The 21,281-nt window shown below is 43.3% G+C and overlaps 1 protein-coding gene across 5 annotated transcripts in view; it reads left to right on the top strand.

Annotated features, from left to right (window-relative positions):
• Positions 1 to 21,281, top strand: part of Cdk14 (cyclin dependent kinase 14) — a 593,051-nt gene that overhangs the window by 425,338 nt on the left and 146,432 nt on the right. For all 5 annotated transcript variants that reach the window (XM_074064778.1, XM_074064777.1, XM_074064779.1 and 2 more), the window contains one exon: positions 5,551 to 5,614. In XM_074064778.1, the coding sequence (XP_073920879.1) occupies positions 5,551 to 5,614 (64 nt within the window). The remainder of the gene's footprint in view (positions 1 to 5,550; positions 5,615 to 21,281) is intronic.

Genomic DNA, 21,281 nt, shown 5'->3' with positions numbered 1-21,281 from the left:
GTATAAATACCGTGCTAACTTTGAAGCACAAAATGTTTACTTAGTTTTAATGTGCACTAATTCTGAATATGTACTGAATAATACAGGCCTTTTCTGGGTACCCAAATAATCAGTAACTTCAGTAAATCTTGCCAGTAATAGCATTACTCATACTCATTACTATATTTGAGTCTCCAATGCAACACAGTTAAATTTGTCATTTTTCATAAGTGTGGCCCTATACAGGCTAACTTGACCTTATCAGCAGCTCAAGCGGCCAACAGGTTCACTTTTCTGTTCAGTATCATCCTGGTGGAGTTTTTCCTATTGCAGTGTGTGTGGTTTTAGTAATGTGTTTTTATGTTCTCTTCCATGCAACAGTTATAATGAGATACTGATTTTTTATAGTTATGTTTAGGTACCTTTTGTGGTCTGCACATTCCATTTCTGGAGAGCAGGAACAAGTGTTACAAAGTGTGTTGTAGGAAGGGGACATCAGGCATGTGAAGACTGAGCAGCACTACGAGCAACACTACTTCAGCTGCGTCAGGGTGGTTCTCACATGTGCCAGGTGAGGCCTTGCCTCCACCTCCCCTATGGCCTCTTCACTGATCCTCAACTTCTGGTTGGCCTCCTCCATACCATCTCTGGGAATTTGGTGAGGCACAAATCTGGTCTCATCACTCTTGCCACTTAATTTTGTAAATGTTTGTGTGTTTGTTTTGGCAGTACTGGGGTCTGAACTCAGGGCCTCATGCTTGCTTAGCAGGTACTCTACCACTTGAGTCATGCCCTCAAGCCCTTTGTTGCCTTTAGTTTTTGTTGCTGTTGTTGTTGTTGTTGTTTTGGATAGAGTATCACAGTGTTGCTTGGGGCCATCCTCAGACTTCATGCATCCTATCTATGGAACCCACATAGCTGGGATCATAGACATCTACCATCATGCCTGCCTTGTTGGTTAAGATGAGGTCTTGTGAATTTTTTTCCTGGTCTAGCCTTGAACTGTGATACTCCCAGTTTCTGCCTCATGAGTAATTAGGATTATAAACATGAGCCAGCACACCTGGCCTCTTAATTTTTTAACTTTTATCTTTTGCACCTAGGAAAGGAGTGGCCATGTTGTCAGCACTTAATATATATAAATTTATTACCAGATAGGAAAATATAATTATTGTGTGAAGAGGTAATGTGTATGGTACAAAATTTTAAAAAGTATGCAAGTGTATCCAGTGAAAAGTGAGGGCCTTTCCACCTTTCCACCTCCTTTCCAGAGACCACTGCTTTTACTGCTTTTAGAGATAGTCTGTGCCTGCTCAAGAAGTTATGTAGAACCCAACATTGCAGCACATCCTTGTAATCCCAGCACTTTAAAGGCTGAGGCAAAAGACTTGCAAGTTCCAGGTCATTCTGGGATACCTAGTAAGTTTCAGCTTGGGCTACAGAGTAAGACTGTCTCCAAAAGAAAAACCCTGGAAGGAACACTGCAGTCTGCATCTTTGGGCATTCCTTCAAAGTCACCTTTGACTTTCCCCTTCCTCCTAGCGTAGCCTTCTTAAAATTTATTTCTCACCACCATCCACGAGGCCATTGGACCCCCAGACCTTTCCTCAGTGGTGTGCTGTTTTAGGACAACACAAGCTGTTCTGCACCTCCACTGGATCGTCACCCTACATGGAGAGCACAGCCGATGGTCAGCTTCCTCTGCAGCCCTTCCCAGAGCTCTGTGCGGTCTCTTCCAGTGTGGGGTGTGTAACATCCCAGCAAGGTCTGCAGAGTCACTGCATCGATGTCTTTGGGCTTCTCATCATCTTTGAAAGTGGTACAGTCATGAAGCAATCATTATTTAGAGATATTCTGTGTGCGAGCTCTGCTCTCACAGCTTTAGTCGGAAATCATTTGATTGTTCTCCATTCCTCTAGAACTCACAGCTAAGTCAGTTTGAAATCGTCTAAGTTGTGATGCTCAGAAAACCTGAACCCTTGAAGAGAGAACCCAGCACTTTTGTGTCACCTCCTTAGTACATGCCTGTATGGGCCAGTTTTATTTGTATCCTGTAGGCCAGAGTTCCTGGTGCTAGAGGCTCTGTTAGAGACTTCTCAGCTCCTTGAGTTGGGAGGAGCTGCTGGCAGTCATGATTCTACCTAAGCCCCAGGTGTTCTTGGGAGAAAACAAATGGATTCATGTCACCAAAGACTAGAAAAATGTGAGAACTTATGGAACTATTAATAGTTTGGAAGGGTAAGAAAATATTTCAGGCAAACGCTAGTTCTTGAACACAGCTCCATAAGTTTACTTGTAAAGCAGACATTTCTAGAGGAGGCCCTCTTCTCAGCATCTCCTCTGCTCAGCATAGAGTCTGATATGAAGGGCAGAATTTAATGCCACACCTGTCAGGGCCTAGCCTGGAAGAGCAAATCTAAGCTATCCACCATGAGAGTCAGGAACATAGACCTCCACCAATCAGGTGTGCGCATGCCGTTTTTCTTAACAGATACAAATACTCCAGTGACTCATAGAGACACCCTTCTGGAAGCTGTGTGTGTATAAACAGAGGACGAGAGAAAGTGAGACCGTCCTGTAGCCCATGTGTAACATTCACTTTCTGTCACCATCTATACCCTTAGGAATTCCAAGTATTCCCCTCCTTGTGAAATTCTCTAAGATCCATGTCTTGGGTATGATCTGGCTGTATTTCCAGCTGCCCTTTCCATGCCCCGATCTTGACCTGCAGGACTTGGTGACACTTGGTAGGCCCCAGACTAAACTCATTGCCCTCTGCCTCTAAACTTGCTTTATCTCCTGCATTCTTGATGTCAGCTCTCAACTTCTTATTAGAACTATAATTGCTTTTGAGCAGCTGGATACACATTTTACCTCATGACTCTGTTCCTTTCTTTCTGCCAACAGAGAGACTCAAGTACACCTCCTCTGGGCTCTCACTTCCCTCACCCATGCCTCTAAGTGGCCCCATGATATACTTCAACTCCACCACTGCCCTGTACTTCTGCCCCACTATCCAGGAGCTCCTGGAAGGGGAGCCAAAGTCCGAGCCCTGTATCCTCTGTGAGACACAGGGAGGTACATAAGCTTTGTCACAGGTTTAAGCTGCTTAAATGAATACATAGGAGATGTCTTAGCATATCATAGCACGCTGCATTCAAAATGACAGTGTCCTCAGATATAAACCCACTTATTTAAAGATGTGGAGACCACATTTTAATTGTTATAGCACAGATACAATTTTCTTTTTCACTGTTTAATTTGCAAAAGATTGCTTTTTGACTTCTAGAGAATACTCTTTTTCCTTCAAACATAAAAGTGTCTTGGTAGTGGAATTTATTAGCCAACTAATGCAAATGAATATCAGGCATCAAAGAAAGCACTCACCCAGTTTCCCTGGTACAAAGGAACAGATCATTGCCAATCATCCACTTAGCCCAAACCTCCTTTTCTAGAAAGAATTTTATAGAAAGCAAAATTAAATTTTAATTCTTCTTTTCGTTTCCAAACTTTGCCCAGTTTGCATTTCCTGTGCAAATGCTCCAGGACTGTTGGCAGGAGAAGAAAATTGAGTCTGGAGTCTCAGCAGTTGAGTCATAATTGAAAAAATGACTTATGTATTTTTTTCCTGATAGTTTTTATGAGACAGCTATAATATTTGATAATCACTTTGCAGCTGACCACTGGATATGAGTGAGAGTGATGCCTATGTCTAGGAAACAGTTTTGCATAGTAGAAATAGGGACTACAAACATATCTTTATTAGGGGCAAGAGAACAGGGTTCAGGTTCTGGAGGGACTTTGTTTATAAAATGTTCAGAGGGTCTCTATGTGATGGTCAGGTGGTTTTACTTGAAAGTTCCTCCCTTTGGTTGTTAAAGTTAGTGCTATTGAACACCTCGTCAGCCAGCCTTGAGAATAAAGAGGAGAACTCCCAGATAAGGCCTGTGTGCCACCTGCATTCTTGTTTGCCCCTTCTCTTGAAAGAACGGTTAGAATTATTGAATGGGGAAAATGCCTTTTGTAGAGACCCTGTTACCTCAATTTTTATGTCACAGACAATGCCTTTGTCCCTTTTCCTGTCTTAAAACTCTTCTGGACCACTTGCCTGCCTCCCTCCTCCTTTCCTCCCAGCCCACCAATTATGTAACCTGTTAATGCTAGTATTAATTAGTGAAATTAACTAATTGTGATTTTAAAGAAAAATTGTATTACCTTGGGTGCTGATTTGGTGTTTCAGTGAGGCACATAAATACATGTATTTAACCCTGACTCCCTGAAGGGGGAGGAGTAGGAAGTCAGCTATGAGTAAAACACTCATTGTGTGCGGTCCCTCAGTAAAACCAGGCAAAAATAATTAGAGATCTGCACTACCTGATTGCCTCGCGTTGCCCACTCTCCTCAGAGATAATCAAAATAGGCCTCACTTTCTCCCATAACACCTGCCCTTCTTCCCTCTCCTCTGCCGTTCTCTAGCTTTATCTCTTGCCATTTCATTTCCACTGGACTCCTTATATTTATCCATCATCATTTGAATGTGGAAAAAGTCGGTGTTCTACATTCTCCCACACGGCTGCTGCCTCTCTGACCTGGTCCAGTTTTCCATGGGTACTTTGAATAATGTGTAATACTTACATCACACTTACTACGTGCCAGGTAGTGCTAGCCACACAGGTGAGGCAGGTGCTGTTATCACCCTCCAGCTTACAAATGAGGAAATGAAGCTCAGCCAGGTTCTTTCTTGCCTAAGGTTACATGGCTAGAAAGTACAGGAGCAAGAATTTGACCCAATGGTATCTTCAGGATCTGGCCTTTTAACCCTTAAATTCTGCTATTTTCAATCTCTGATTTACCACAGTCATCGAGTATGAGAGCAATAGATAATGGCACTGAAAATTCAGTTATGTGAATTATTTATATATATGTTATACATGTGAGCTGGATTTGCTCTTGAATTCCTTTCACCAGATCAAACATTGTGGTGATAGAAATTTAAATGGGGAAAGAGAGTAGAAGTAGGAATAGAAAAAGGAGAAAGTATGGGAAAGGCAGCAATCTGGCAAGAAGAAACTATAAATCACATAATTAAAGATTTTAACGGCCATGAGAGAATTTGAGCATTCTAAGTTGTTGCGATTGCTTCTTGGAAATGTTACGATGTTTAGAGGATGTGGGGAAGAAATGACAGCATTCTTAGAACTAATAAATGATGACACATGTGATAGTGAAGAACAAAAAGCTCATGAAAGAATCATAGCGGACACAGACATACTTTCAGTTCCATGAGGATGACATCTTATCATTTGATTCTGTAGCCTACTTGCTAAGTTTGGGCTTGATCAAATGTAGCAGATTGAATGTGTCACATTCAGCTGCATTTGTTAGAGCACAGATTCATCTTGGGTGGTTCTTTAGCTGGGTTTGTTTTTATTGAAATAAAAAATACTGGCACACCATAATGGAAAAAAACCCAGAGTTTCATAATATGCAATATACTGATTTCTACACTTGAGAATTTTGAGTGCTTTGGAACTAATAAGTCTGTTTCCACAATTTCCTCCTCTACACTAGGTTCTTGGAACACCAAATGAGGATACATGGCCTGGAGTTCATTCTTTACCACATTTTAAGCCAGGTATGTTTCATTAATGACAAATGCTAAGTGTGTCCTATATGCAAAGTAACATATATGTGCTAAAAAGTAACATATATATGTAGTAACATATATACATATATATATATATATATAAATGTATGTGTTACTCTCAAGTAATATACTGCTTGAAAAATTCTGGTTCCTTTAACTAGTGTTTATATTATGTATCAGTGGAGTTTTCCACTTTTTTTCACAATCCATTCGTCTGTAAAAAATTGATGGCACACCCCCCACACACACCAAGAGTTTTTTACCACATGAACTTTCTTTGGTTTGACTAAATGATCTTGAAATAATCATTAATCATATTATCAGTTAGGCTAGAGTCCATGCCTATAAAAGCAAAACTTAAATTTGAGCACTACAATTCATGTATATTGCTTCTTTTACTAATGCTGTGAAATTGTAAAAAGGAACATGTTTTTATTTCTTTTTACAAAACTAGTACTATATGGTCAAATAATTTGAATTTAAAAATACAAAATGTTTTGAATGTCCTATTGCACATATTCAGTATGTTTCAATGCAAAACTTTAAATATAAGTCAAGAGAAATGACCCAAACATTATATGCACATATAAATAAAAGAAAAAAATCTTAAAAAAATAAATAAATAAAAGTCAATTTTCCCTCACCAGTAGGTGGCAGTCATGAAACTTTCAGTGTTAAAGATTACAGGAAAATTTCAAACAAGGTCTGCTTAATTTTTATAAAAGAGATGAAAGATTGGAGTTGGAAATTTAATAAAGTCAGTAAAATGAGTTATTGTAAAATTATTCTCATCTTGGTTGTTTTTTTCTTTTCTTAGTTACAAAACATGGTTTATAAAATGCAGACCCACCATAAAATTACTGAAAGGGATTTTATGGAAGATGTACTAATCATCATCCTATCAGGGGAAAAAGCTATGAATAATTTCTGCCAGGGAGCCAAGGATGTTCTTTTTCTCTTCTTCCCCTGTTTTGGGGACTATTAGGAATCAATTATCAATTTCAAAGAATGACTGAGTTGGGAAACTATTTTTATTCCTATTTTTCTTCTGAAAGTGTACAATGTGCAGAAAATTCTTTTATCTTCTTCAGCGGCCCCAAAGACTCTTTGTACTTTTACTGAAAATTCTAAATGACTTCTTTGTTCTGAAAGACTCTAGAAACTTAATTTAAAATGAATTTTTTTAAAGCTAAGTAAGAAGTATCCTCCACTTATTCTTAGGGGAGTCTAAGCCAAGAACTCAGTTCTTTGTAAATGGGCTGTTACAATTATGGGCTGTTAAAGACAGTTAGCTTCCTGTGTTGGGATCTGAAATTTTAAGTCCTAAAGATAAAAGAAGAGAACTTCGCAGGCTGGGGAGAACTCAGTGGTAGAGTGCTTGCCTAGCATGTGCAAGGTTCCAACTTGAGAAGATTTTAAATGAAAAATGTTCAATACAAAATAGGAACGATTAAGGTTCCTATTTTGAACTTCCAACTATCTGGACTAGAAAACATGGAGTAATTTATCTGTTTTGATGTGAATAGAATTTTTCTTCATCAACAACACATACAGGCATTTCAGGCAATTATTAACCATGTTCTGGAAAGTATTATGATGCAAACAGACACATAATAAGTACATAGGCAGCCATAGGAGTTGAGAGCTGCTGCATGTTTAGATGGTGTGAGGCATGGGTGCTGATGGTCATGCAAGATAGTCCAAGCAAAGCTTGGGGCTATGGATGAGAGTAAACATGGGAAGTGATTCCTGAGTGGCCTTCAGGAATCAAGAGGAGACAAATTCTAGACTGAGGCTAAGGAAGCAAATCTGTGCAGCCTTGCATGCAGCCTCATTCTGACCCTAAGGCGAGCCCTACTCTCTGACCTCGCAGACCTCATGCTTCCTGGGAAGAAAACACTCATTCCCCAAAGCAGGAAACTGTCCCACCCGCTCTCTACCTCCTTATTCTACCCCAAAGATTGCCTTGGAGATTCTGAGACCAAAAAACGTTGAGCCATGAATACATAGTTTTTAAACTTTCAATTGATAATAAATTTAAGCAATTTGAAAAAGTAAACAATGTTTACCAAGCCTTCTTCCCACTCCTGCTCCCCATGTGCCCACTTCCCCAGGTACACTGCTCCACCCCAGGCCCTGAATGTATCCGTTTCTTATGTTTCCTTATGTAAATGTAAGAAGTTATTAATATATGTTTCCTATATTAAACACAACTCTTGGTTATGTTAGGGTCCTAGAATCCTATTCCTCCGAGAGACAGAGAGTCACGCGTGAATGCAATCAACAAAGCAGAGTTTATTGAGCTGGCAAGCCAGGGTCAAGCTCCCACACAGACACACAGGTCCGATTGGGCAGACAAGACCCCGAGCATCTTTAGGGATTATATAGGCCCCTACCGGCCGTTACAGCAAAAGCCCGCACAGTACATAGCCAATGAGTTTGTAACACCACATACATTTCCAGCCTATCCATTTAAGAGTACATTACTTCTTAGCCTATAGATTCAAGGGTCAGTATTCGCGCACACGGTTACATTTAGCAAGCAGGCAGGGCACATCTTGCACGTACTTCTAGTTGTCTTTCGCAGTCTGCTCACATTCCTCACATTCCTCACATTCCACCTGCCCCCATCCTGTTTATCTTATCCTGCACGGGCATCCTGTGCTGGCTTTACTGGTTTCTGCTATGGGGATCTGCTGGGGCAAAGGGCACATCCTTTCATTCCCCCCTTTTTTTTTTGGGCTATATTGAGGAATCATTCTCAAGGGGATGAAGAGCCTGGTATTGTTGGCGGAGGACCAGAAGTTGGACAGTGTTAATTCGGTTTTTGATGAAAGTCACAAGTCGGTTTAGAATACCAGTTCCTATTGTTAGAGTTGAGACTGATTGTCGCACACGCTGCAAGGTAAAAAGGGCTCCTGGATGATTTGTTTTGTAGAGTATGACTCCCCAGGATTTACCCAATTCCCAATTTGTCGCCTTTTTTCCTAAATCAGTGAAATTTATCATAATGGGATTACAACTGGGGGGAGTTGGGCATCCCTTATTTATAGGTCTAGGTTGGTGGTATGTAATACCAGATTGAGAGACTCTACTTAACTGAATAAAGTCCCCCTGTTTGGGGGGTGGCCACCATATGTCCCCTGAGCTCTCACAACCCCATGACTTACAATAATAGTCTGCGATTCCTCCACATTTTTTCTGTGGTTGGGTTGGGGAGCAGGGCAGACATAGAAGTAACTTTGGCGCAAATCCCATTGTCCCCTGCCAGTGAATAAGGCCCTTAAGTCAAAGTATAATTTTGGGAACCAGGTGCTGGGAGGGGTCACCTTGGAGGTCTGGTTAAGAATGTCTCCTGTGGATACATCTACAATCATCCAGGTCAGGTTAAAAGGTTGATGTGGATTTGTATGCCCCAAGCAAGTGGTGGACAGGGTTAGAAAAAGGAATAAGGTTACGGAGGTCCAGTTTGCTGAAGTTTGAGTTTGAAGGAATTGTCCTTGTGGTGGGACACCCTTCTTGTTGGCAGGAAGTCTTCCTTCACAGCTACCGGGTCTGCCGGTCTGATGTGGGTGTAGTGGACTCAGGTAATGATCCCATTCTAGGAGGGCTGTGGAGCATCTGGGGTGTTTTCGTTTTCTGGAGCATCTCGTATCAGCCGGAGCTTGAGTGGATTTGTGGGATGCTGTCGTGCAACCCAATTTCCCTGCTCCTCCTGAGGACGTGCCCGTCTCACATGGGAGTGGTGTACCCATGGTGCAATTCCATCAACCTTGAGGGCGGTGGGGGTAGTAAGCAGTACAACATAAGGTCCTTTCCATCTAGGCTCTAGGGTTTTGGACTGATGCCTTTTAACCCATACCATGTCACCCGGGACTATGCCATGTTCCGGAGTCGGGACCCTCTCAGTAGTATGGTACGCTTGAATTAAGGGCCATATTTGTTGTTGCACCTTAGCTAGAGCCTGTAGCATAGTCAGGTAATTTGGGGCCAGATCACCTAGTCCCGGGCTTAAGGTCCTTTGAATGATGGGGGGTGGAGCCCCATACAGGATCTCAAAGGGGGTTAGCCCATGGACATAAGGGGAGTTCCGGACTCGGAAGATGGCCAAGGGAAGGAGTGTCACCCAATCACCGCCAGTCTCCAGGGCCAATTTGGCTAAAGTCTCCTTTAGTGTCCTATTCATCCTTTCTACTTGCCCTGAGCTCTGGGGGTTATATTCACAATGTAGTTTCCAATTGGCCCCCATAGCCTAGGCTAGTCCCTGCAGGACTTTACTAATGAAAGCCGGACCATTATCTGACCCAATTGCCTCAGGCACCCCGTACCTGGGTATGATTTCCTCTAGTAAGGCTTTTGCCACTACCTGACTCATCTCCCTCTTTGTAGGAAATACCTCCACCCAGCCCGAAAAGGTATCTATGAACACTAGCAAATATTTGTACCCAAACTTCCCTGGTTTTACTTCGGTAAAATCCATTTCCCAGCTTCTTCCCGGGGCCCTCCCCCGTTCCCGAATACCTGTGTGGTGCCCCTCCCTTCGTCCTGGTTTCATAGCTGTACAGCTAGCACAATCCTCCACAATTTGACGGACGGCCGTGGTCTGGTTCGGAAATCAGAGTTGTGCAGATGTCAGCAAGTCTAGCAACTTTCTCTGCCCCAAGTGGGTGGACTTATGTAAGTTAGCTAACAGGAATCGGCCGAGTTTCTCGGGCAGGATTAGCTTGCCTTCCAAGTCGCTTCTCCATTCATCCTCCCTTTTTCTAGTGAGGGAGTGGGCTCTCATCCAAGTGAAATCCTCCGAGGAGTACTCTGGTTGGGGAGGTAGCGAAGGGAGCTCGGGGACAGGCACATCTATAGCCGCGACCACGGAGGGACTCACCATTGCTGCTCTCCTAGCTTCTTGATCCACCCTGTTGTTACCGACAGCTTCCGGAGTCTTGGTAGACTGATGGCCTGGGACATACATTACTGCCACTGCCTTCGGTTTTTCCACTGCTATTAATAGACGCTGGACTTTGGCCAGGTTTTTTAAGCCTTTCCCTTCTGCTGTGTGAAATCCCCTTTTGCAATAGATGGCTCCGTGGATGTGGATGGTACCGAAAGCATAGCGGCTATCGGTGTAGATATTGACTCGTTTTCCTTCTGCCCTTTCCAGGGCCTCGGCCAAGGCAATTAATTCTGCCTTTTGGGCTGAGGTTCCGGGTGGGAGGGCGCTGCTCCATACCATGTTTCCTTCTTGGTCGACCACTGCTGCCCCTGCCCTTCAGACTCCATTTTGGACAAAACTGCTTCCATCAGTGTACCAGCTTAATTTACAGCCGGACAGTGGGGTGTCCTTTAGGTTAACCCGTACCTGGGTAACTTCAGAGAGGAACTCCTTGCAGTCATGGACAGGTGTCTGTAGTTCCGGGTTGGGCAACAGGGTGGCAGGGTTCAGAGTTACGGGATCTGTGAAGGTGATCCGAGGGGAATCCAGCAAGAGCCCCTGATAGTGGGTGAGCCTGGCATTCGTCATCCATTTCCCAGGGGGTTGTTTAAGGACTCCCTCCACCGGGTGAGGGGCCGTGACCCGGAGGGCCTGTCCAAAGGTTAATTTGTCTGCTTCTCTCACTAACATGGCAACGGCCGCTATGATGCGGAGGCAGGGGGGCCATCCTGATGCTACTGCGTCTAATTTCTTGGAAAGATATGCCACGGGTCTCTTCCAGGGACCTAACTGTTGGGTCAGGACTCCTTTGGCTAACCCCTTTTTTTATCCACAAACAGAGTGAACGATTTTGTGGGGTATGGTAGGGTCAAGGCAGGGGCCTGAAGAAGGGCGGCCTTTAGCTGGTCAAAGGCTCACTGTTGTTTCTCTCCCCACCTCCAATCTGGAGCCTCTTTGGTGGCCTCATATAGGGGTCTGGCTATCTCCGCAAATCCCGGAATCCAGAGTCTACAGAACCCTGCGGAGCCCAGGAACTCTCTCACTCCCCTAGTGGATGTGGGGGGGTGGAATAGTCAAAATAATCTGTTTCATGGCATCAGTCAGCCATCTTGCCCCATCTGTGATCCGATAACCCAGATATGTCACTAACCTTTCACAGATGTGGGTCTTCTTGGCACTCGCCCGATATCCCAGCTCACCTAACTCCGTTAGCAGGTGTTCAGTAGCCTCGCTGCACTCCTCTCGGATTTCTGCTGCTAACAGTAAGTCATCAACGTACTGTAGTAGAGTGTCTCGCAGGTGACTCCGGTGAAAGGGCTCCAGGTCCTGGCTCAGGGCCTCGTTAAACAGGGTGGGAGAATTTTTAAATCCTTGTGGCAGTCTGGTCCAAGTGAGCTGTCCAGTCCGGCCCCCATCCTCTTGCCATTCGAATGCAAATAGCAGCTGGCTGATTTCTGACAATGGAATGCTGAAGAAAGCATCTTTCAAATCAAGGGTTGTATACCATACTTGTGAGGGCGGTAGGTGACTAAGCAAGGTATAGGGATTCGGTACAGTGGGATGAATGTCCTCCGCCTGCTCATTTACCTTTCGCAGGTCTTGCACAGGCCTATAGTCCCCCGCTTCCCAGCTTTTGGACGGGGAGCAGAGGAGTATTCCAGGCGGACCAACAAGGCCACAGTACTCCTTCCTTTATTAGCCTGCGGATATGAGGGGCTATGCCTCTTCGAGCCTCTTTGGGCATAGGATACTGTTTTACCCGAATGGGAAGAGCGGAAGCCTTCAATTGTATAACTACGGGAGGAAGGTGTTTGGCGAGGCCAATTCCTGCAGTCTCTGCCCAGGCCGTGGGAAACCTTTTTAGCCATTGGGCTATGTCCCCTCCTGGCTCCTGTCAGCTCTCAAACAGTCGATATTCGTCAGCCAATGATAGGGACAGGACGTGTATCAGGCACCCCTCCTGATTTTCCTTTCTCAATTTCTCCTGGGCCTCCCTGTCTTCCTTTCTCCGCCTTTCCTCCCTTTCTTCTGGAGTTTCCCTTGCGGTAAAGACCTTCTCTGCTATCTGTAACATTTCCCTAATGGTTATCTCCCCTAAGTTTTCCTGTTTATTGAGTTTTCTCCTAATGTCTGGAGCTGCCTGATTAATGAATGAGAATACTACAGCAGACCGGTGGAGCTCCGCCTCGGGGTCAATAGGGGTGTACTGACGGTATGCCTCATAGAGGCGCTCTAAGAAACCGGCTGGGCTTTCATTTTCCCCTTGGACAACTGCCTTTACCTTTGCAAAGTTGGTGGGCCTCCTAGCGGCCACTCGGAGACTGGACATAAGAGTCTGGCGGTAGATTCGGAGACGCTCCCTACCTTCTGTGGTCCCGAAATCCCAATCAGGGCGGCGTAGGGGGAAGGCCTCGTCTATGGCCGGTTGGAGGGTTGTGGGTCTCCCGTTGTCCCCCAAGACGTTCTTTCTAGCTTCGTGGAGGATGCGCTCCAGCTCCTCCGTTGTAAAAAGAGTATTGAGCAGCTGGTGACAGTCGTCCCATGTGGGGACGGTGTGTATGCATGACGGACTCCAGGAGATCTATGAGACACTTAGGGTCTTCTGAAAAGGGTGGGTTGTGCGTCCTCCAGTTATATAGATCACTGGAGGAGAAGGGCCAGTACTGAAACTGTTGACCCCTCCCGGTCCTCCTTGGCCTACCGTCCGGACTGGAAATGTGGGGACAGTTTCCTCCCCATGTGTTGATGAGGAGGGCCCATCTTCTCCCTCCCTTTCCTGTACCCCTCGGGGGCGGAGTCTTCAACCCATTCCTCCTCTGGCCGTCGGTCCTGTTGAGGAGGATGAGGAAATTTCCTCCTCCGGAGCACTGGCCTGACCAGGGGGAGTCACGTGTGGGGGCGGCCGATCTTCCTCTACCCCCGCGAGGGATGGGTAAAGGGGGGAACTCTCCAGTAAGACCGGAGGTGGTAAAGAGGGTGTCCTATTTTGAGGACTGGTCAGGGAGGGAAGGGGAGGTTTCTCTTCCTCTTTTATGACCAAGGCAGGCGTGACTGGGGTTTTAGCCCCGGGAGCCGAACTGGAGGGGTGAGTCAGAAAAGCTGTTAACCAAAATGTAGGGGACCTGATCTGGGTGGCGTTGATTGCCTGGTCGGAAAATGACAGCCTTGACCTTAGTGATCAGGTCTAGGGAGAGGGAACCTTCTTGAATGGGCCATCCGACTCCGAAGGTGGGCCATTCTGCAGAACAAAGGGTGTCGAACTTACCTTTCTTAATGACCAGACCCGCATTTAATGCCCTTTTTTTGACTTCTGGAAAGTGAGAGAGAATCAAAGACTTTGGGGTTGCTTGTCCCTGTCCCATTGTGGGATGAGAAGCAACCACCAGGAGAGATAGAACAAAAAGGGTGAAAGCAACAATAACTCCACACACACAGAACACTCTCCACCACTCGCTTGGACTGGTCCTTCTCTCACGCTGGTGCGCACCCCATTCAACCTCCTCACCGTCCAATTTGGATATCAGGCCGAAAGGCGTCCACTTGACGGGTGGTCGGTCGACTAGCTCAATTAGTTCTTCACCTGGCGCCAGGATTCCTGAAATGCTCGAGCCCAAATGAGAGGAAAGCCTCTCCCAGCAGGACCTTGTGGTCCCCTTAACGAGATTCCCAGAATGATTCTCCCTGGGGATTGGCCAAATCCCTGCCACGGCCCAAACAGGAACAATCATCTACCAATTAGTTCCCTCCAAATGAGAATCTCAGACTCTCCCAATGCCTAGGACTTGGAATCACCTCTGCTTTCTCGTGGACGGTCTGCCTTCTCGAAAAAGGGTATCTCAGTGGGACCTCCAAATGTTAGGGTCCGAGAATCCTATTCCTCCGAGAGACAGAGAGTCACGCGTGAATGCAATCAACAAAGCAGAGTTTATTGAGCTGGCAAGCCAGGGTCAAACTCCCACACAGACACACAGGTCCGATTGGGCAGACAAGACCCCAAGCATCTTTAGGGAAGATCTTATATAGGCCCCTACCGGCCGTTACAGCAAAAGCCCGCACAGTACATAGCCAATGAGTTTGTAACACCACATACATTTCCAGCCTATCCATTTAAGAGTACATTACTTCTTAGCCTATAGATTCAAGGGTCAGTATTCACGCACACGGTTACATTTAGCAAGCAGGCAGGGCACATCTTGCATGTACTTCTAGTCGTCTTTCGCAATCTGCTCACATTCCTCACATTCCTCACATTCCACCTGCCCCCATCCTGTTTATCTTATCCTGCACGGGCATCCTGTGCTGGCTTTACTGGTTTCTGCTATGGGGATCTGCTGGGGCAAAGGGCACATCCTTTCAGTTAATGGGTCTTGTGTGTCTTTTTATGTCACTGTACAAGGAGACCATGTGGCTTCCCTCTTATTCCTTAGAGCTGCATTGATTTCTGTTACACAGGCTTGGCTGGATGTCACCCTAATTGTGGCTATTTGGGTTGTTTGCAATATTTTGCCACTATAAGTATTAATGCAGTTAATAAGTTTATATAACATACATATACATTGCAGGTATCTGAAGAACACATTAGAAATAAGATAAAAGGGTCAACAAGTGTAAACAATTATAACTTTTAACACTCTGTCAAATTATTATCCAGAGAGGTGGTACCTTTGTCCCTGTTACCAGCAATACATGAGAATACTTCTTTGCCACAATGTCTTCACTCTGCAGTATGTGATCAAAATCAGTCAGATGACAAAAGGAACCTCACTTTAATTTCAGTTTTGTATACTTTACTTACATTTCCTTTTCTTCTTTTTCTTTCCTTTTTCCTTTTTTTTTTTTTTTTGGCACTACTGGGATTTGAACTTGGGGCCACTTATTCAGTACCACATATCTCTAGGGATGTTGCATTGGGACAGAATACAAAAGATCTCAATCAGGAGACTCATACAGAAAGTAAAACATACAGTATGTGAGGTGGCAGTGAGTACCAGGAGGATAACGGAACAGGAAGCATGCGTGACAAGTGCCAGGTAAAGGGCTGACATTTTTAAATAGGGTAATTAGGAAAAACTCTCTGAAAAGGTGACATCAGACTGAAGGACATGAGAAGAGAGTCATGAAGATATTAGAGAGGGAGACTCTTCAGACAGTGAGAAGAGCAAGTACAAATGCCCCACAGTGGGAAGGAGAAGGCAGTTGAAAATGAAGCCATAGGCTACAGGGGCAAGAACAGGTCATGAAGGACCTTGAGGCTACTATGAGTCTTTCTCCATCTACTCTACCTTTGCTAAGAAGCTCTGGAAGACCGTGAATCAGAGAGTGCAGGAGCTGGGTTATGTGTTAGTAAGATTGCCCTACCTATTGACCTGAGAACTAGAGGTCAGGGCAGAAGCAGGGAGACCAGTCAGGAAGCCATGGCAGGAGTCGGGAGAGATGATGGAATGTACCATGGATGAGATGACCTGACCTTTCCATTCCCCTCAGAATGTGTAACAAAATTGAAGAGACATTTCTGAAGTAATTGTTAAGATAGTAATAAAGCAATTTTATTCTTTAATATTTAGCTTCTGTATTTCCTTCTCTACACTCACACTTGTGCTAACACAATGTTGGATTTCCAAGTGACCAGGTAATCATGACAAACCACTTTGCAATGTATAAATGTATATGTACATGCACAAGTGAGATATAGATATATAGATATATATACCTGTATTTGCAAATAAGGGGTGCTATCTATGTGTGCATGTGTATTCCATATGAGGAGTCTAACCTCAGAAGCTGCTATTTTTCCATCATTTGCTTCCATTTGAATTTCTCTTAGCTTGGCACCAGTGGCTCATGCCTGTAATCCTAGCTACTCAGTAAGCAGAGATCAGGAGGATCAAGGTTCAAAGCCAGCCTGGGCAAATAGTTCACTAGACCCTATCTTGGAAAACTCACAAAAAAGGGCTGGGGGAATGCTCAAGTTGTAGACCCTGAGTTCAAATCCCAGTACCATACACACAAAAATAATCATAATAAATTTCTCTTAAAATAAGTGGGAGGTGGGTCTGTTTCTTCTCTGAGACCTACTGCTGTTTCTTGACCTTCCCCTCCAGAACTGAGTCTCAGTTAGTGATTCAGTAACTGTTTTTCCTATTGTACATCTTAGAATATCATTCTACTTGATGCAGATGACGATTTCTTGTCAACCCTCTTGTAAAAACGTTTAACTGACGGTCTATTTTTTAAATCAGAAAAGTAGAGAGTATCTCATCTCTGTGTTTGATAAAATATGTACACAAAATCTCAAATAACACTTTTCATAAAATGGTTTTGTAGCAAAATACCAGAGACCCATATGATACCTTTATTTCCAACAAAAGGGACATTCAGCAACGATTTAATGACAAATTCTTATTCAGGAGTTCAAGCAGGATGGCACTGTAGAGTTCAAGGAGGAAAAAAATGCTGCCACACTAGAAGCAATTAAAAGCAATGACATTCGAATAAAATAATTATTTTCCTAAAGCAAGGAAACAGAACATTTCTAAAGTGATTTTTTTTTTTTTTTTTTTTTGCGTTTTACCATTGGAGGTTATGTAGGGGGTGGGTGGTATTTTAAGCATACTATGCTGCAAACTAAGCCTGAAGACACACTGACCTTGAAGTCAACATTTATATATGAACTTAATCAGGCTAAGGCTTTGTAATGAAGTAAAAAACTTCTCCTAAAGTCCTGCCTATTCCCGGATAGGGGACCCCAAACCGAATAGAGCAAGGCTTTTAATTCCAAAGGGAGGAAGTAAATTACTTCACACATACAATACCATGGTGACAATACCCTACATTTTATGTTGTGTCTTTATTACTTACAAAACTTTTCAATATATTATCTTATTGTACATTCAGAATAAGTGAGTTATTGGAATAAATTCTCTTAATGTTATTTTCCTATTTTCCATTTCTGTGAAAATTGAGATATCCTGTTTTTTTATATTTTCTTCACATTTGTTATTTATTTGTACTCTACCTATTTTTAAGAAAATTTGAGCCAGATAATACAATTAATATAAAAAATAAATGTTTAGGGGGTGGGAGGTAAAGGGGTAAGGGAGAACAATGGAAGGGGTTGAGTGGACCATGGTAAAGCACACCCACAGTGGGGATACATTGAGAAACCCTTTGAACATTAACTTAAATATTAAGAACAAAAGGCAGGACTGTAAAATAGGTACGGTGTGTGTGGTGGGGTACTGGTGGGAGTGGGGAGAGTGATTGAAGGAGATTAGGTGAGTGCGTATGGCTGATGGACTTCATATACTTATATGAACTAGAACAAAAAAAACCTCTTGCAATTGCTTTAAGTGGGGCAGAGAGAGGGCTGAGACTGGGAGAGACAATGAGGGCCAATGTTACTAATGTACAATATAAGCCTAATCAGAATTGTCACTATGAATCCTCCCTGTACAACACATGTTTCCTAATAAAAAAATTTTTAAATAAATAAAATTGAAAAAGAAGCATCTTTATACTGTTACAGCTTACAGTTATACAGTATTATCCCTATCACTAAATATATCTTCTGCCTGGTATTTTCTTTTGTACTTGCTCTCTATGCTTTTCCTCCAGAACGATTTTTTTTTCTTTTTTTTTAGCTTTTTCTTTTTATTTCATTGATAGCAACTGTGTTTGATTATGGGTCAGGTCTAAGTGTATAAAGAAATAGCTATGCGATGACTGAAAAAATGAACTTACTTTGGGAATTACTTTGCAGATACCTGGTTCTTATCTCAAATTTTATTTCTAGAAGTCCCGAAGGTCTGCTTGATTTAGGTTTAGGACATAGAGAGCTCTCTCCACCCTTTATTTTCTGATGGTGGCAGTCACACTGGGAGGTCACCAGTGGCTGCAAACTGGAGAGCAAGAGCTGAACTTAAGAGTCTGTTCAGCCGGTAGTAACTGCTTTGTATCCACTCAGGAGCTCTGATTCTTTTTGAGTGCTCACTAAGTGCCGGCCAGTTTTGCAGGTGCTGAAGATACAGTCATGAACAAAGAAACAAATCACTGTCCCAGTGGAGCTCATGTGCCAGGGAACAGATAATAGCCAAATTACACGTTCCAAGTGTGGCTGGAGAAGTGTGACCACTGGGAAGGCAACAAGGAATGATAATATAGAGGACCAGGTCCTTGGAAGGCCAGGAAGAATAGTTGAGATTGTATCTGAAGTGTAAGAGGAACCATTGGAGGATTTTGAGAAGGGGAAGAAGTTGATGTTTTGTATTTTCAAAAGGACCCATGGCTATAAAAAGTCACGGACCTATCCTATTTCTGAGCTGGAAAGAGGTTTCATCTCAAGTGTGAACTCCTGTTGATTGGTCCCTTCTGCCGGCAGCCTTAAGAGGTTCTATAAAGGCAAGTCCTGGATCAGAGGGAAATTACTGTCACACAAGTGAGCAGAGATACTAGCAACACAGGGATATTTTTCCCCATATGTTCATAACTCACCAAGGATTTGATATGAAATGTCATGGATATGGCCAATGATATAAAATAATAAAATAAATAAAAAGTAGCCCATAGTCTTGTTAATCACTCAAAAATGTAGAATAATCCAGCTCTTCTCCAATAAACTGAGGATGTCTATAATGAATTATAGAAATCCATTTCAGTGCAAAGCAGGGGCTATGTGTGCCTGCGTTCTCTGCATCTGCTTGAAGAAGTTCCTGTTTACTTTCACCAGAGGGTGTCAGTAATGATGGAAGGTACCAAATCTCTAGAAAATGCTAAAAAAAGCATAATACATTTTCAAGGGGATATGAGGTTCTTCCGATTGTAGACTTATTTTTCAAAATCCTAAAGAAACTTGTTTCACTATTAAAATTCCCTAGAATTTTACAATTTTCAGCACAGGAGTTATCTACTGCTCACCTCACCAAAGTTGGTATGAAACGCCAATCACTAAATAAAGCTTCTCAGTCTTTTAGTAAGCCTAACCCCTTCCCGGGGAGGTGGGGGGGTGGGCGGCATCTAATTTTTGTAATTTGATTACAGTCATATAAACTTTTATCCTTAGAGTTGAGATCAGAATAAGTGCAGACATGAATAACTTTCACGTACTGAAAGAAGCATTATCTCCTTTATAATTGAATATTTGATTGAGTTGTTATATACCAATGGCATTACTATAAACTAGCCAGACGCTTTTTATTTCTGTCTTTAATTTGGAACTTGATGTCTTCTGTTTTTCCTGGTACAAATAAATGCTAGCTATGCATTATATATATCATGCTATGCTTTATAAATCTATGCATTTTAGGGCCAAGTGTGGTAGTGTACATCTATAATCCCAGCTACATGGGAGGCAGTGGTAGGGTAGGTAAGAGGATAGCTGTTTGAGGCCAGCCCAGACACATTACTGTGAGACTTCATCTGAAAAGCAAACTAAAAGCAAAAGAGCTGGGAACATAGCTTAAGTGGTAGAGCACTTGCATAAGAAGCATTAAAAATCCACAGTCCTCCATAACTCAGGACTGAACTTTTAGGTCCCTTTCCAAATATTAAAAAAAAAAAAAAAAAAGCCAGTTGCTGGTGGTCATGCCTGTTGTCCTAGCTACTCAGGATGCAGACATCAGGAAGATCGCAGTTCAAAGCCAGCCTGGGCAAATAGTTCGTGAGACCATAGCTCGAAAAATCCCATTTTCAAGTATAGGCCCTGAGTTCAAGCCCCAGTACCACCAAAAAAAAAAGAAAAAAGAAAAAAAAATCAAGATCTAAGAAGGAAGATGAGTTATTGGAAGTTTGGAGCCAGTTTTCAAGTTGGTTCTTGACAATAGCATCTTGAATAGAAAACTATCTCAGGGAACAAAGTGGAACTTCACAAGACACAAGGCTTGCAAGATTATCCTCCTGATTGTCCTCCCTGAGCACAGTTCCACACTGCCAGGTGACATTCCTAACTAAGTGGTTAAATGAAGGGCAGGATGAAAGGTTTTCTCTCCTTTGTCCCTAGAAACATGGAAAGTACAAAACCCACCCTGGTGCTTGGTAATTTGAGAAGCCATGACTTATTCAACATTTGCAAATTCTTAGAATTACAAATGAAATGACAAAAATTTTAATGCTGGCTTGTTGATTTGTGCTGCATAGTTCCTTATTGTGTTCCAAATGCTGCTACAGACACTACCTCATGAGGGCTTCTTAACAGGGCAGGTAGCCATGGCACAGGGAGGAAAGCACTGTTGATGGTACATGGTAGCCCTGGACATAGGTCAGTTCTGCTATGATGAAGTTCAAAATAAACCACTCCCAAGTCAGTGTCACACAACAATAAGTGTTGGTCATTGTGTGTGCCCTGTGGTGAGCTCAGTTTCAGCTGATCCTGGCTCAGCCCTGCGGTTCTTGGCTCTGAGCTGCAGGTTGGTTGGACTCAGGTGTGTGGCATGTGTCCTTATTCTCCTTGGAGCAGCAGCTGTGGGAGAATGCTCTGCTTACTGTGAAAGGCAAGATCGCAAAGAGCTGCCCCAGTGCCATAGGCAACTTTCAAGCCTCTACTGTGTCCATACCACTAACATGCTGCTGTTCACACAAACTGTCAGTGGGGCACAGAAGTATATCCCACTCATGAAAGAGGGAAGGAGTGATTATTTGCTGAATAATAATTCAATCTCCCCTGCCAGGTCTTCTGACTTCAGGCTTATCAGCTCTTCCTGGCTAAGAGAAATGAATCAAACTCTTATTCTG

This window comes from Castor canadensis, chromosome 2, assembly GCF_047511655.1.
Source record: "Castor canadensis chromosome 2, mCasCan1.hap1v2, whole genome shotgun sequence".
Taxonomy (NCBI): Eukaryota; Metazoa; Chordata; class Mammalia; order Rodentia; family Castoridae; genus Castor; species Castor canadensis.
This window is presented reverse-complemented; position numbering and strand designations above follow the sequence as displayed.